Below are 16,516 nucleotides of genomic sequence, written 5' to 3' on the forward strand. Positions count from 1 at the left end.
ACTCCGTGAAGTAACATAATGTGCTGATTTTGATTGTGCAACTCTGTGTTAAAAGGATATGAGTGCTCTGCTACAAATTCTCATGTGAGACTGGGAGAGGCTTGAAGAAATTACAGATGAAAAAGGGTTTATTAAGTCATTTAGTTCTTGGATCATTCCCTAAAATGTTCTTTCCACTGCTGTGTCTAGTCAAGTTTTAAACACTACAAGAAATAGGGCTTCCACCATTTCCCTGAGGGGGAACTTGTTCCACAGTCATCTAGCTCTAACTCTTAGGATATTTTTTCCTGATTAGTCAGAAAAAATTGCCACTGCTTAATTCAATATAAATTTTGCATAACTCCCCCCCCCCCAAGGCAGCTCCTTTCTTCTGTAATGCACATTCTCTATCCTTTCCAATGTGTATGACAAGGTATTGGATACAGTAAATTGCAACTTAACCTCTAATAAAACTAGAATTAATAGGCACTTCTGTAACATGTTAATCAGTCTAATTGAAAATAGGGTGGTCAAGTTAGATAACTTCTATACCTGTTTATCTGTAGACCTTGACAGTTGGACAGATCCAGCTGGTCAGCTGAACAGTCTAAGCTGTGAGTGGTTTTGCCCCAGGTGTTCATAAGGACCAGATCTGCAAACAGGGTCCAAGATCTTAAAAACAAGCTGTTTTTTCTCCACTTTACCAAATATCAACAGGAAAGTTGATCTTGGAGCAGAACTTTGTTGACAGTGCTGTTTATTATACCCAATCCCAAACAAAATCTAGTTCATGGTGCTACGTTTGCGAACGCTGTGCAGTATTAGCACAAACACAGAAATACATTTTTGACAAACTGTAACTTCAAATACATACAAGGAATGGATCCGTTGAAAGTGTTAGTTTTATCTTGTCCTCCCTATCTTCCTTCCTTCCTTCCTAAACTCATTATATTTCCATGGATCTGTAGAGAGACATCCCAGATTTTTAACACTGATTTACATGGGGCGAGTACAGGTTGGAGAAACAGTTAAAGAGACAAACTTCACTTACAAAAATGTAGGGAAGCAAGTGAGTCAGCATGTGTAACAGCAAAAATGATCCTGGGATATTAATCATACATTAAAAACTTTAAAATATAGAGAAATATTTTATTAAGGTGTTTAAACTTTAATTTTCTTCTTCTCCTTGTCTCTCCTCACTGTGATCATATTCCTCCTAGCAGCATAAATCACAAGCACTAGTAATAATGCAAAAAACATTAATTCTCATTCCAAACACATCTGCAGCTTACAGGTGTGAATAATTTTTTGCTCTCTAAATTAGATCTCTTCCAAGCCAGACTTCTTACTTAAAAAATATTTTGCCTTTTGGTTTGTATCTCTTAATGTATCATGTAGAAAAGAGGCAGAATCTTTTCATTTTGTTGTATGTGAAACCTTGTATTAGGTTAACTCTACTAAGACTTAAGTGAGGCATTTTGTGATAAAGCACACACACATTTGTTTTTCATATAGCATTACTTTAATAAACAAATCAGTGTCACATTCCTGCATGACGCAATTTCAACCCATTATTAATCATACTAAATGTTATTTTGGACCTTTACTTTTTTTTTTTTTTCTCTTCTCCCTAAATATTGTCAGTGGAATATTGTAGGCCTCTGCTGTTTTCTTTCAGCGAATTCGAGGTCGAAAAGCCAGCCTGGAAGAAATACAGCTGGTTCACTCTGAACATCATTCACTGCTGTATGGCACCAGCCCCCTGAACAGACAGAAGCTGGACCCCAGGAAACTCCTAGGTCTGTACAGGCCTCTATTCTACTGAGAACAGCACATTCCAGCACTGTCATTAGTCATAGCTGGTGTCAGTTTAAAACACTTGGCAAGCAGTGTGACAAAAATTCACTTTTTCCAAATGCATTGCTATGTGGAAGGAGAATGTTACAATGGAAGCCAAATACAGTTTAGCAAAATGCATGGGTTGGAAAGCAGCGATAGAAGTTTCTCCTCATTTGCTTCAAAAATCATCAATGTTAACCCTTTACTGTAATTTGCTCTCCATCGGAGGTCAATGGCAATTTTGAATTCTATCTGCTTGTGTTCTCTGATTTGAAAACACGAATTTAAGATACACTTGCTTGTCAGAATTGTTTGTTTGCTGTTCTCATTTGATTTATTTCAATTATTTCAGCCATGTTGACTGCAGATAGCATGCCTAAGTCTTGCTAATAAGTGAATTTTAATGCCTTCCCACTATGCAGGATGTGATATTCTGAATAAAGGGAGGGGAAAACACATTAAAATGTTAAATGCCACTATGGGTGTACAGATTAGCAGAAAACCAACAGGTTTTTCACAGTATCTTCACGCATAGCCAATGCTCAGTGCCTTTTATAATATAAAAGTAGGATTAAATTGAAATCTGCACATCGGATGCAACATTTTAATTCTCAGTTGTTTTTATAACTCTTTTTATATGATCTGGAGCTTTTCCTAAATGTAATGAAATCCAACCCAAACAAAAATAACACTAGCCAACAGAAGAAATTGTTGCCACAATTCTAGTAACACATAGTAATTATTGTGCTTTGGAAACTAATGCTAAGTGTTTCTTCCGTAAGGCAAACTGTCGTTTCAGTAAGTCATTAGAGTAGATAAGAAAAATGTCTTGATCACAATGTTACATATGTACATCTTCTCAGCCAAGGCAACCTCAAAACTGAAAAATTATTACAGTATAATAGATTCTGAGGAGCTTGAATTTCTAAGGTAGGAAATTCTCCTTTAAAAGAAAAGAAAAAAGGTGTTTCCAAGAAAAAGCTCGAAATTCCTGCAAAATTAAAATTTGGAAACATTTTGATTTGTTTTGATCAAATTGTCAAAATGTTTTTTTTAATATAGTCAAGCATTTAAATTTTTTTTGTTTGCTTACTTTAATTTTATTTTTCACATTCTTTAATATAACATACATTGATATAAAATATTGTTCCAACTTTGGATCTCAGTGACTGACCAGCATCTGGGATGCAGTGTGCAGTTGCAGATACAAGGTGAAAAAAGGAACGGACCCAGGTACCCTAACTGTGTTTCTGCCGCTGTACACAGAATGCAGAAAGCTTTGTTTCCCTTATCATAGAAACACAAATCTTCGCCCACAGTTCTTTCCTTGACACTGCTTGCCTTTTTATTAGACACTTAGTCCAAAACATTTACTCTCTAAGTTTATATCAAGATCACAGTCTTGGAATATATTCTGAGTGTATCCTTGGCTCAATGCCCTTTTCTGTCTCTGTTTCTAGGATGTTTTCTTGCTGCATCTCACATGGCCATTTACCAAGAAAACAGTCAATAAAACACCCTTCCCACATGCATGTGCCTGTTTTTTGGTTGGAAGCTCTAATCATTTGGGCTTCCAGACTCTTGGATAAAGAAACTTAATTGTCTCTTGCATTCTTCCAAAATGCCATGTGACTGTTCCACCTTTTGTTGCCCACAGTTCAGTGCGGTTGAAGCAAGCCGATCCTCACATTAAAATTAACATCTTGTTATGGAACGAAAATTCTTGTGTACCAAGCAAGAAAAATCTGAAAAAAACGTTTCTCTTAAAAAATGTCACCAATAACAACATCGTCTCAGAAAACATTTATGTTTCAATGAAAGTATATTTTGTTTTCTAAAAAATATTTCCATGAAATAATAGCTTTTCATCCTAATAAAAAGGAGGACCTAATCACTCCTTTCCTTACTCCTCTACCCATTCAGAAAGACAGAGGCATCACTTTTCTCCATTCATCCTCCAGAAGAGTATATTCCCTGTTCAAGAGTACATCTGCTTTGTCTGAAGCTCTTTTTTCCTCTTTTCTTTTTTCCTAACAAGCATCTTCTGTACCTTTCAAACAGAAAAGACAGACTTGAAGTAATGAAATTTAAGTACTACTACAGCTAGAAATGCGCTTACTTGTCAACAAATGCCTATTTCAGTGTCCCTGTTCAAGAGAAAAAACCAACAAACTCTTCTGGAAGATTGCATAACAAAATGACTGCAAACTACTGATATCAGTGAGAATTATGCACACAGTTATAGTTCACCTATTCCTAATGGTTTACAAATATAAACTTGCTTGAACTCTTGGTTTTATTTTCCCTGCATCAGGGCCTACAAATGCATCTGTTCCAACTGATCACTTCAACTTCTACACTATTGTGTAGAAGTTTGACTTTTGACTGATGTATTTTAGTGTGTTGTGTGAAAAAACAAGTTACATTGCACTAGGATTGTCTTGACACAAAGGAAACTAATATGCAGACTAAGTATCACATCACGTTATGGTTTCATGTGACAGAATACAATCTTACAAATCTCTTTGACTAAGTTCAAGGGCAGAACAGTAAACAGTTCTTACAAATTTGCTTCCTTTTTCCTTCTCCAACTGTCATTAAGCAAGTGTTACTAGAAGTCAAGTTTCCAATGATTAAAAATTTGTAAAAGTGAGAAATATACTGTCAACACATTCCTGACAGTGAGTCAGTATTTAGAGTACAACTAAAAGATGCATTCAGAAAGCATCCATGCAATTGCAATTTCTAGTTAGTGAAGAAATAAACACTTAACAGAAATGGCTTTGTTCTTGAGGGATGATACTGAGAATAATCAGGTTAAAAGTGACCACACTTTTAATTTTTTTTTTTTTGAAAGTGAGTTTTTGCCCATCATTTTTTCTGTTCATCAGACTCTTGGTCCCCAGCTGTCAACATCCTAAGCAGCTTCCTTGACTTCTGTAGGAAGCTGACCTCAGTTAGTTATGGGTGTCTCAGCACCTAATTTGACAAACCAACTTCTAATGCCTTTGTACACTTATATTTAAGATTAAAAATCTTTGATCATTTGTAGCTCTATCAGTAAATCGTTGCACTGAATCTCAAGTGATCTGCTGGTGACTACAAACTCTGCCCTCGTACAAAGCCAAAAATGTTTGGTTATTTAAAATTTTTCTTCTACTTTACTTGAAGTAACCCAATATCTTTTGGGACATCAACTTCAAACATCATGGGAGATTTTTGCTTCAATTAATTTTCAGCTTTTTGCTACTGATTTTAATTTCTGGCTGAGTGTTGTGAGTTCTTTCCTTTTTTTGTGAGGTTAGCTAAGTGATGGTCTCACTTTTTCTTGGTACAACCTTTCCCCATTGTTCTTTTCATGAAACCTCAATGTTTTTCTTGTTCTGCAGAGTCTGTTAACTGCTTTTCTTTTTTTAATATCATCCAATAGGAAGTGAGTATCCTGGAAAGTTTCTTGATACACTGAAAAGGCTTACATGCTTGTTTCCCCCTGTTTTAGTACTACCATTTGATTGATTTTAGTGTTCCTCCTAACCATCTGCTTTTCTGCTTTTACTTTGTGTTTGTTGTTTTTAATAGTGTTTACCATGCACAATGTGCCCATCTGCAGGGAGGTAAATGAGAATTCATCTGTTGTCTCCTATGTCCCAACTCTGCAGTGGAATTTAGGAAGAAAGGTCTAGTCATTCAATAATCTAAAAATCCCTTCTGTTATCTCAAATTACAGCTTATGATTCCATTAATGCCTCCTGGAACTTTAACAGCACTAATTTTTTAGTTACCTACTCAAGAAGTTTTCATCTTCCACACAGTAAAAAGTGAAAAATTGGTCACTGGACCTGCTTAGCAAGAGCTCTGGAAACTCCAACCTGTACCTCTACTCTGACAAACTCCTGCAGCCAACATTTCCTTGCTTGTCTGGGACCATTATGACTCACAGTATGAGAATACCCTGTATAGCTGCTGCACCTGCATTTCCCCTGGTAGCTCCACAGGAGGTTTTGTTTGTCTTCTCTGGCACACTGTGCAAACTGATCAAAGACCTCAAGCCGGTTAAAAATGCATCTTGGATTTTACTCAAAGTGTAAAGCATTTTTTTAGTCTCAGACCTTGCAGTCTGGTCTCTTGTACTTCAAAGATGGTGACTGATAATTGTCTTTATGCATTTCGTTGGCACCTGCTAAACATGACTAACTGCAGCGTTTGTCCCTTCCATAACAATGAGTGTCTCCTCTAGGTTAACTCGAGTGATTCACTATCTAATGTTTCCTCCAGATGGCAAAGTTACAAAGCCAGTTCTGTGATATGGCAGGGAAAAAGCTTATGTTCTCTTCCACGGCTGCCTTAGGATCAGATTTCATACTGGGATAGGAACTGCACCAGATCCTGAGATCCTTACCTGATTTTCACATTGTCCTTATCAAGATAAACAATGAGTGAAGTAGTACAAAAAAACAAGCCAAAAGAAAAAATGAAAAAAAAAACAAACCAACAATTAAAAAAAAGTGAGTATAAATATTAAGATAAACCCTATATTAGCTAATGTACAGAATAGAATTAGCTAGAAATTACATTCTACAGTTTTTGTTCCCTTTAGTATAATGTATTTGCTGAATAATACTAAAATAATATATATATTCACTGATGGTATGTAAATGAAGAAAATAGCATTTTTTCCATGACTAAGACTGCAATTTTCAAAGGAGAAACTCTTTTGGAGAGACAAATTTAATAAATGATCAGTTTCATGTAAGCTAAATGAAGGTTTCCTCCATTGTCAGTGAAAAGAAACAGATATTTATCAAGTATAATTCATCCCATCAGTCATCTAGGGCTGGGTGGAAGTTCCTGCCTCACTCCACTAGCTGGAAGAAGCTAAGATGACTAGCTAAGACAAGATGCTTATCAGCTACAGATATCAGGTTGATTGGTCACTCTAATTCAGAGTGACTTTCTGTGGAGATTTCATCATTACATTCCTTTAAAAATACTGCTTACCAATGTTAAGATCTGTCACTGTTGCATAACAGTACCTTAACTTTCCCATGGCTGATTTGATTTCTAATTTTTGTGATAATTTTTATAATAATACATGGCATTTTCATAGTGTAATAATGAAACCTGAATTACTGTAAAGAGTAAGGAAATATTGTTTGAGTATTTAAATGTCATTTTGATAAATTGTGCTTATTGTTTCTTTTTTCTTTAATATATAGGAAACGTGTCTCAAAAACTATTTTCCTTGTTGCCTTGTGGGGGACTTGGGGTAAGTATATGTTTGGTTTTTTTGCAAGAAGGACAGCACACAACATATTTGTTCATTTATTAATACTTTAGAACTACTGCATTATCAGTTCAAAGTCTTCAGAAACTGATAAAAAATGCAGAGATGAAACCTGAGCCATTATTGCACTATTTTTTCAAAGACAAAGAAGACAGTACATTGCAATAAGCATATGGAACAGTTAGATAGGAACACATTTTGTTTAAATGTACCCATTCCTTAGTTGTGCCACTTTGAGGTTTTTTTACATGAGCTCTATTCTTGAGGAAAGCAACATGAGTGCAATTTTTATAGCATAATGAGCCTTGGAGAAGCTGTTTTGGGTGCCATTGAAAAGTAGTATAGCTCCACATTTCTCTGAAAAGACTAGCATGAAAAGGGCTCACTAGCTGCTAGCTAATAACTTCAGTATTGTTAAAATTACAAATTATAAGAGCATTTTTATGTCCTGTTTTGAAATTAGTTCATCCTGAAATTCAAGCTTGCAAGTATTAGGACACAGTAGACAAAAATCTCCGGACAAAAATACGTTGCAACATTAGGTAAAAGAACGAAGCTAAATTATTGAAAAACGTGTAGAATTTCTACTGATGTTGGTATCACGTTCCTATTAAATTCTAGTGAACATAATGCCAGGGAGAAATAATTTTTCACATACGTGGGTTATTCACACAAAAGTATTTTAAGCTTTCAGTCCAACAGGGTCCATTATTTACCGATGTCATCAATATTAAAGTGAAACAATCATAATTCTAGATATCAATGGGCTGTTTGGATGAGATTCCCTTCCACTGTTTCTGATTGAACTCCCTGAGTATCTCTCTGAGTATCTGAGTGGAGATAAAGCCATAATCTCTGGAGGTCAATTTTCAATTGAACTTTCTACAGTTTTATTTACTTCTATTTTTCACAAAAGTTAAATTCTTTACCATACTAGTATGTTTATGCAGGGGGTTTTATGAGATACCTGAGAGAAGAAATACTCATTTTGTAAGGTTTTAACACACACACGTACACACACACAAAAGTAAAAAATGCATTTTACCTTTCAGTATTTAGTAATTTTTGAGAATTTATCCACTATGAGTTAAGAAAAAAAAAAATCAGGAAGTGGTAATCATTCCAGCTTCTCCACTCTAGGCCTAGCTTGCTGAAGATTCTACCTAAAATTTGGAAGTTGGTGACTCATTAATTTGGAAACTTGGCCATCATTTCTGTATGTGATTCAGCTAACATCACATACTCACATGTAGACATATTTGTTCACATGCACCTCTGTAAACTTCTGTGTGCACATATTCACACATGTATGCATATATGCACATACTGGTGTACAAAAAAGGTAATTTTTCACACTGTTGTTGCAGAGAAAATTGAACAAGAACTGAATAAAGTTGAGAAAGGATGTTGAAGCTTCTGAGTAAAAAAATTTCTTGAAAAAATTTATTTGAGGGCTTGGATAGTAGACAGGACTATGGCAGTCTTTGAAAATTTAAGGATAAGATTTTTCTATGAAACAAGTTATTGTGGCATTAAAAAAATGTGACTAGAGATGTTCTTTGAAATCCTCCTACTAATGACAGTATGTTGTCCATTCTAAAACTAAGACAAGTCAGAATTGCTCACTATAACTTCAATTTTTTAAGCATTTAAATTAACCTACACTTTTTTTTTTTTTTTTAAAAACTCTGTATGCTTTATTTCTTATTTACATTCATGGCAATTGGATTAAAGAACATGCTGTAGAAACGGATCTTTTATTTATTTTTTTTCTAGTTGGTTTGCCTTTCTACATATTATTACTGTCAGGCTTGCTGTGGGGCTTTTTTGAAGGAATGGGTTATGACCTTTTTCAAGGTAAATAATCAGATTAGGAGCTCTCTTTCAGTGATATTTAGCTGTTGATGGTTTAAGATGAGCTCTGGGATAGGGAGTTGCTTCAAACTATGTGGAAAGCAATTCTTGTTTACTTTCAGCAGTGATGGTGGAAAGAAAGAAGAAATATTGCTACTTAGTAACTATGAATTTAATTGACAGTTATAGAGTGTAATCAATGTAAAGCAGGAAGAGTAATTCATGCAAAGACTTTAGGGAGGGATGGAAGAATTTTTTTTTTTAATGTTCGTTGTCATTTTTTTCTTGCTTCCTTGCATCATCACTTGTTTGCTACAGAATACAATGAGAAAATTTTAAGAAAAAAAAAATCCATTCTTGCAGGAGAATTCATGATTTCATTTTGAACAAGAGTTTTCAGAGGTCTTTGATCCTATTGTCTTCTAGCCATGCAGGGACCTTGCTGGCTGTTATTACGCAGGTCTGTTATGAAACAGATTAGTGGTTAGACTACTCAGATAGGGGATGAGAAACCTAGGCTCAGTTCTCTACTCTTCCAGGCTGGATTTAATATCAGACATCCCATTCTTAGTGGATCTTGTTACCACACAAAAGATCAAATGTTTTTTTCTTGTTGGGGACCCTCAGACCATGCACTGAAGCTGTGCCACTGTTGTAAAGAGCGCCAAACAAGTAAGGCAGAGCACAAGCAGGTACAGCCCATGTACCTATGGCTATGAGTACCTTTTACATATTTATAAATACTGTGAAATCCTATCTCTGAGGCCCTGCTTCCCCAAAAGCTTATAAATTTGAAGTGAAAAAATCACTGAACAGAATGAAAACTGTTCTTGGATCAAGGACTGGAACCCAGGACTACACAGACATTGATCAGCTGAGGGGCTTTACAGACTGTATTGACATGATAATAGAGAAATGGATGGCTCACCTCTATAACCCTGAATTCTACTCTATTACTGATTTTGTTACCTCTGTTCTAAAACTGCAGTCAACATTAGAGGTCACCTTCTTTAGATATTACTTACAGTTACAGTGAAAGAAAGTTTTTTTCAAGAATTTTGAAAAGCAAACAAGAGGCAGTCTGTGTTCATAACTAATATTTTCTGACCTTTTTCCATCAGAGCACTATATATTCTGTAGCAGTGCAAAATGTATGTAAAGTTACCACTTACTCATTTTGTAAACACCCTTCACCCATATGAATCTTCTTTCAAGTAGTGCTAGGGACTGATTATGTCAGAGTCATTGGTGAAATTGGCTTGGTATAAGTTAGGTTTTCTGAAGAAATCAAACAATAAACTTTAGAGATTTATAAGAAACTAAGTAAGTAATAATTAGCTTACTTATGTAAGAGCATAAAGCTGTTTCACCCTTAAATGTAAATTGAACAGTTCTCACAAAGAGAGACAAAAATTTGTCTAAACTAACCTCCTAATTTGCAAATAACAGGTTTTCTTTCAGTGATGGTTATTTTTTTATCAGAGGACTATTCAGGGTCAGCAGCTTAACATCCACTGAAGTATGGTACCTCCCTCTTGCAATAATGCTTTTTATTCCTTTTTTTCAAGCTTAACCTTGTTCCAGAACCAACTGTTGTTAAAGAATTCTAATACCAGGGGGATGAAATTCTTTGTGTTAGAGACAGACTAGCAGCTCTATGGCCAGCAGTTTTAATAACAAGAGATGGTTTCTTGCAGCTGGTCAGAGGTTTGGAATGTGCAAAGTTTTCCAGGAGAGGTGGGTAGATTGCAGGTGAAGTGGCAAAATGGGGAGAATAATCACAAATTATATTTTGGTTCTGTGGATTGTCAGATCATTCCACAATTTTTCATCTGTAAGCAGCCACCAAAGCTATAACTGATCATTTGATCAATGCATCCAACTACTGCAATTCCTCTCCTGTTGTGCTGTGAAAATAACAGTAAGAGAAGCAGAAATCTACTTTTAATGGTAGTAAGTTTCATCTCCTTATCTCAGTCTGTCACTAAAAATAGTGATTGTTTTCCTGCCTGTTTGACCCGCTGCTGTGTGAAGAAATCTTGAACTCATTTCTCAGCCATATTTTTTTGTCTAGCTGATAGGCAAAAAAACCCACAAAAGCAAAGAAGAGCAGGCTTTTATGATAATGTCATCATCGGCTCCCAGCTTCAAACACTTCTGCGGCTTTTGAATTGTCATTTATAACTTGGAACTGAACCGACCCATAATTCCCTTGATGCATTTAGAGAAATTGATAACAGACTGCTTCTTTTATGGCTCAGAGGAGGCAACTCCAATCACATCACTATTGGCAGTCAATATTATTTTCTGACATGGTTGTAAAAGTATAAAGGGGCTTATGGCATTTGTTTAGATGAGGAATGGGCTCTCAAGCTGTGCTGGGGTTTATGGGTCCAGATTACTGAGAAGCAAAGGGAATATGATGTTTGCAAACAGGATATGATTTTATTTAAGTTTGGGTTTCATACGTTGTTCCCTGGGGATTTTCCTGCAGACAGAAGAGAATTTCACTTTTATCATATGAAATTGGGCAGTTATCCAATCCCCCTGCTCTACCCCCCTAAAGACACTGCTCCAAACCTGTAATGTGTAAAGTCAGACCTTTAAATTGCAAGAGGAGGAGCTGGGGAAGAACACCACCCTGCAAGAAATCAGACTTCAGAAGAATTAATGTTTAGTGAGCTGAACAAAGTGGTTCATGGGCTAAACACCGAGCCATCTGAATGGCTAAGAATGGCTTGTACATATTGCAGAATGTCCGCTGCATTTCCTCTAATTCTGCTGTTACAGCAGTAAAACAGAGATGATATTTTCTGCTGGGATAAGCAGATCTTGTTTCATTAACTGAAATGTAGCTTAGATCTTCCATATCAGAAAATTATTTGGTCTGTAACTACCAAGAAAAGAAATATAAAGCTATAAAATCTCTCTACATTTTCACAAAACTTACAAAATATTCCTTCTTTCTGAACGTTAAATTTCTTCCTGGCATTCCTTGCTGTGGCAGCTGGACAGTGCTACTTTCTGTCCTGACCACACAGGAAGAAATGCAATAAGAAAGGCAAGATTTCACTACTATACAGGTTTAGTAAGTCATCCAGGAAAAAAATTTGTTTCTTGCTGCTTCTCGTTGTTCCCTTGATCTTCTCAGTCTGTGCCCAGGAAGAATTTTCAGCCTTTCCACATTATTATTCTTAATCCCTCTTACTTCTACTGGTACCAATCTGGTTCCATTACTGTGGTACAATTAGTTTAAAAATTAAGAAAGTATTGGCAATGGCATTGCCTCCTTATAGCAAATTTTAGGGTCCAGGCTGCTTAGATGTCTCTCTTCCTTATGTGTGCACAAAAATCTGTCTATAAAGAAATCAGACTGCTGATGGTTTGGGCACTCAAATTAATCATCCCTTCCACACAGTTATTAGAATTAATTTGTGCCTTTCCCCTATATCTCAGGCTGTATGAAAATAGGTATAGTCCTTTCAACAAAAAAAAAAAAAAAATGTTTTTTTCCTGGTTTGGGGAAAGCAGTCTGTAAGTCCTAGAAGATCATCTATTCCATATTAAGTCATCCATTGTGAAATCCTTAGTATACCATGCTGCCAATATATTCACTATTAATTTAAATGACTTATTATTAACTTACTGAAATTTGCCAGTTATAACATTTTGGAGCATATTGTGGAAGGTTTTTGGGAATGAAGGACTTGTTTACCTCTTAAGCCTCTGTCAGCCAAACCATCGCTAAAGAAATTTCAAGATTTAATGAGAACAGCCTCACAGGTATGTTATACTTTACTTGATATATTTTGCAGACTATTTAGGACTCACAGTTCCATGGTGTTGACCGTGTGATATTTTCTGTAGAGGTCAACAAAAAATGTGATCAAAAAGACCATTGTGGTACCACCCCAAGGAACAACTTAAGGCCAACGGGGATGAAACCAGAGCAAGGGCTGGAGGTTTGTTATTCCAGAGCATTTAAGGGACTTTGTGCTCCATCACTTGATGCAGTTCCAGATAAACCTATTTAGGCTATGCCCAGGATGAGGGAATGAGGGTGTATAATGTACTCCCTCCTGTGCTGGTGAATGCACTTTTTTGGTGGTATACCCTATCAGTTCTGGCAATTCATAGCAGTCAGTTGTTTCAGTGGTTTATGCTTTGTAGTAACACATCAATTAATATTACACTTTAGTCACGCTCTCATGCATAGAGGATTCTGGGCTTTCAAGTGGACAAGCTCACAGCTTCCTTGAGTGAGTAAACTAATGAAGAAATACAGAATTAAGACAAAACCTGCACATTTAATTAACCTGCAGTTCAGAACAACAGTTCCCTGAAAACTCACTTGTCCAGCTTTATGTATCTAATTTAAGACAAATCACTGAAACAGCCAAAGCAAGACCTGATCACCCTTGCTTGCCTATATAACCATATTTAGCCATAAGTATCACTAGAGGAGTCAGTCCACCAAAGATCAGAAGAACTAACTGATGGTGTTTGATTTCCTTCACTGACAGGGACTTGAAACAACTAAAATCCAAATTTTAGGCACATTGATTTTAGGGGGAAAAAAAAATTTAACAAGGCTGATAACATGAATCTTGATCACAGCAGACAGATAGTCTTCCTTACTGAGGTATAGAGAGTTCATTTCTGGTTCTGGAAAGTCTAACATTGTCCCATCTCTGGGCAGGGGAAGGATGCCACACTTAGCATATCAACTCCACGGCCATAAAAAAAGGAAATAAATCTCTTTACACTATAGGGCAGATATTTTTTCCCTACCTTGTCCTTTCATGGCATTGAGGTGACTCTGTGCCATCAACCACAAAGCTTGATATTTAGATCAGTGAGAGTGAAACTGTTCAACTGAGAGACATAGTTCCTTGGTATTGCTGCAGGTGCAATGGACTGTTTTAGAATAGTCCCAGACTGCTTTTACTTGCAGCAGGCAAGGATAGAAAGCTCAGGCGTGGTAATCTGCCAACTTGCCAAACACAGTATTCAGTCCCCCAGACCATTTCTTTTCCCCTTTTTAACAAAGGGCCTTTTTTCCTTGCTACTTGACCAGGTTAAAATTGTAAACAAAGATGCAACACACGGAATACAGAAAATTACTGGAAAGTTAATCAACTACTACAGAGTCAAATCTTTAAAGACCTTACCTCATTTTCTGCATTTCCTAAAACCTGTTGTGTTGCCAAAGGCCAGCATTATGCAAAAAAGCCTTCTTATTTTCCAAAGTAAGTAACATTATATAAATATAAATATGCACACATATGTTAAATGTAAATAGTGGAATACTACCATATGCAATCTACTATGCTATTCACTCTCCCCAGACTTAATCACACACACACACATATGGATTTGATGGGAATTCTATAATTAAAGCAGAATTCACATTTGCACTTTAAAAACACATCATGTGTTTATTTATAATTTAAACCCAGAAAAGCTCTCTGAAGAGGAAACATTCATGTGTTGCTTGTCTGAATAAACACAATAAACACCAGGTTCTAGCATAGTTCCATGGTGGCCTTTAACGTAAAGATCGTTTGCATCCAAGAAGAAAGCTGAAATGCTATGTATTATTAAAAATATGTTCAGCAGTAAATGATGAAACTTTTTAAAAATAAGGCTTGGATTTTGCACAAAAAAGTTGCATTTTCTGTAACTGCATGCATTACTATGAACTATACATTGCCCACAAACTCCTGGAAACTGCATGATCAAACATAAGAAGGGAGTTGCACAAGCATTTTCACATACTAACCCATTAAATACTAAAACAAATGTAAAGCTAAATTAATAGAGTACTCACAGCTAGGTCTGAAACTGCAGTAACACTTTTTACAAGCATCTGGTCATATATGCCACATATCTGAGACTTGAATTTGGGCCTAAGTGTTTTATTTATGAGTTTTTTCTAAAAACAAGTTCTAATCCACATCTAATCCAGGCTATCCTCCCTCCATTCCCCCTTCCAGTGATCCACACATCACTGTTTCACTGAGGTTTTGAGTTCTTTACAGTGTTTAATGTATGCTTTATGAGGTACAGGGATTCTGGATACCTGTCAAAAAAGTTAGTTTAAGTGAGAAACAAAATAAAACTATTTCTTCTTAAGATATTCTATTCAGACTTCAGCTTGACTTTTTTCTGATTCTCATTTTGAATACAAAGCTATTTATTTTTTAATACAGACCTCATATATTTACTTAGTTTTTTACAAAACTTCAGATAAATTCCATTTTTACAAAAGCAAGGGTGCTGCACTTTTATCAGTGGCTGACTATCAACATTAGTAGCTCTGCTAGGCATTAAATTATTAATTTTTACTTAGCATTTTTTTACAGAGTATTTTATCGAAATTGGCTTTGATTCATAATAGGCTTTCAAGCTAGATCACTATTGGCAGGAAAAACTTGAACGATGTTAAATATTTTACATACAGTGGGTACCTGTATTGTCCACATACCTTGTTCTTTCCAGAAAGAGACTTTTTGGGTCAGAATTATTAGCCTCTAAAATTATTTTTAGAAGTCCTTTTCAATGAATATTGTTATTGATAAACTATCCAACTGGAATTATTAAAACACAGAAGATAAGTCAATGCAAGACCAAGGGAATTCCATGGTTTTTGTTTAAGCAAAGATTTGTGATGATCCTCTGAACTATTCATCCCATTGAAGCCTAAAGATCACATCCCCCTCACAATTTATTTGTACACCACACTGGTAGGCAACAAAATACAAAAAGCTGATATTCTGGGTACTCTTTACAGCAGGCAGTTTAGATTAAAACAGCTGGAAATGCCTTTGACAGAAAAAAATCTTTGATACAGCTGTAACACAGCAGTAAAAATAAAGGAAGCTCACTGTACATATTTTTCTTAAAGTAGTCCACTTTTACACACTTCCTTTATGTGGGATTTATGGAAGAAACGTCAGCCATGCAAACCTTTTCTCCTTTGTTCCTTAACAAGAGACGTGGCTGACAGGCCATTCATTAGAAGTTGTTCCTTGGAGATGATGTGCACACCTTCGCTTCTTTAGTCATGGTGAGATGAAACAGCAGCTGAGAAGCACGTTGAGGACCTTTTGCTTCTTAGTGGAAATCACAGAGGTGATGAATGATCACCAGGACATCTGTAAGAGTGGGAGGTGAGAGCTATGAGCGTGACACCTGGGAAGCTGCACTGCTCATGGTCAGGAGCAAAGTATTACAAACTTATGTGGTGGCGTTTGCTGGCTCCAACTGTCTGCACGAATGAGAGACTCCTTGCTGGAAGTGATACCAAAATGCCACACACAATTTTTAGAGGTTGCAACACTTTGGGAAAATATTTATTTTCTATTTTCCTGCCAGGGAACTAAAAAACCCCAATGACGGAAACATGTTTGCTCTGGCATAAGTGGAAGAGTGTGAGATTCTGAATGTTTTTAAGGCTAAAGCATGGGCTCTGCAAAACACAAATTTTATTAAATTTCAGTTTCACTGAGGAGGTCTGTATTCTCCAATATTATTTGTCAAGATTTCTTATTCTTATTC

General features: G+C 36.0%; 1 protein-coding gene across 13 annotated transcripts in view; it reads left to right on the forward strand.

Moving 5' to 3' along the window:
- The window catches only part of HDAC9 (histone deacetylase 9), a 461,802-nt gene that overhangs the window by 327,178 nt on the left and 118,108 nt on the right, over positions 1–16,516 (forward strand). For all 13 annotated transcript variants that reach the window (XR_003570509.1, XM_027877926.1, XM_027877927.1 and 10 more), the window contains 2 exons: positions 1,658–1,778; positions 7,035–7,084. Coding sequence is in view for 12 of the 13 variants with exons in the window: in XM_027877926.1 (XP_027733727.1) it covers positions 1,658–1,778; positions 7,035–7,084 (171 nt within the window). In the remaining variant the exon portion in view is untranslated. The remainder of the gene's footprint in view (positions 1–1,657; positions 1,779–7,034; positions 7,085–16,516) is intronic.

The sequence above is a fragment of the Empidonax traillii genome, unplaced genomic scaffold (genome assembly GCF_003031625.1).
Source record: "Empidonax traillii isolate 1590-97213 ecotype Southwest subspecies unplaced genomic scaffold, ASM303162v1 scaffold35:size4298261, whole genome shotgun sequence".
NCBI lineage: Eukaryota > Metazoa > Chordata > Aves > Passeriformes > Tyrannidae > Empidonax > Empidonax traillii.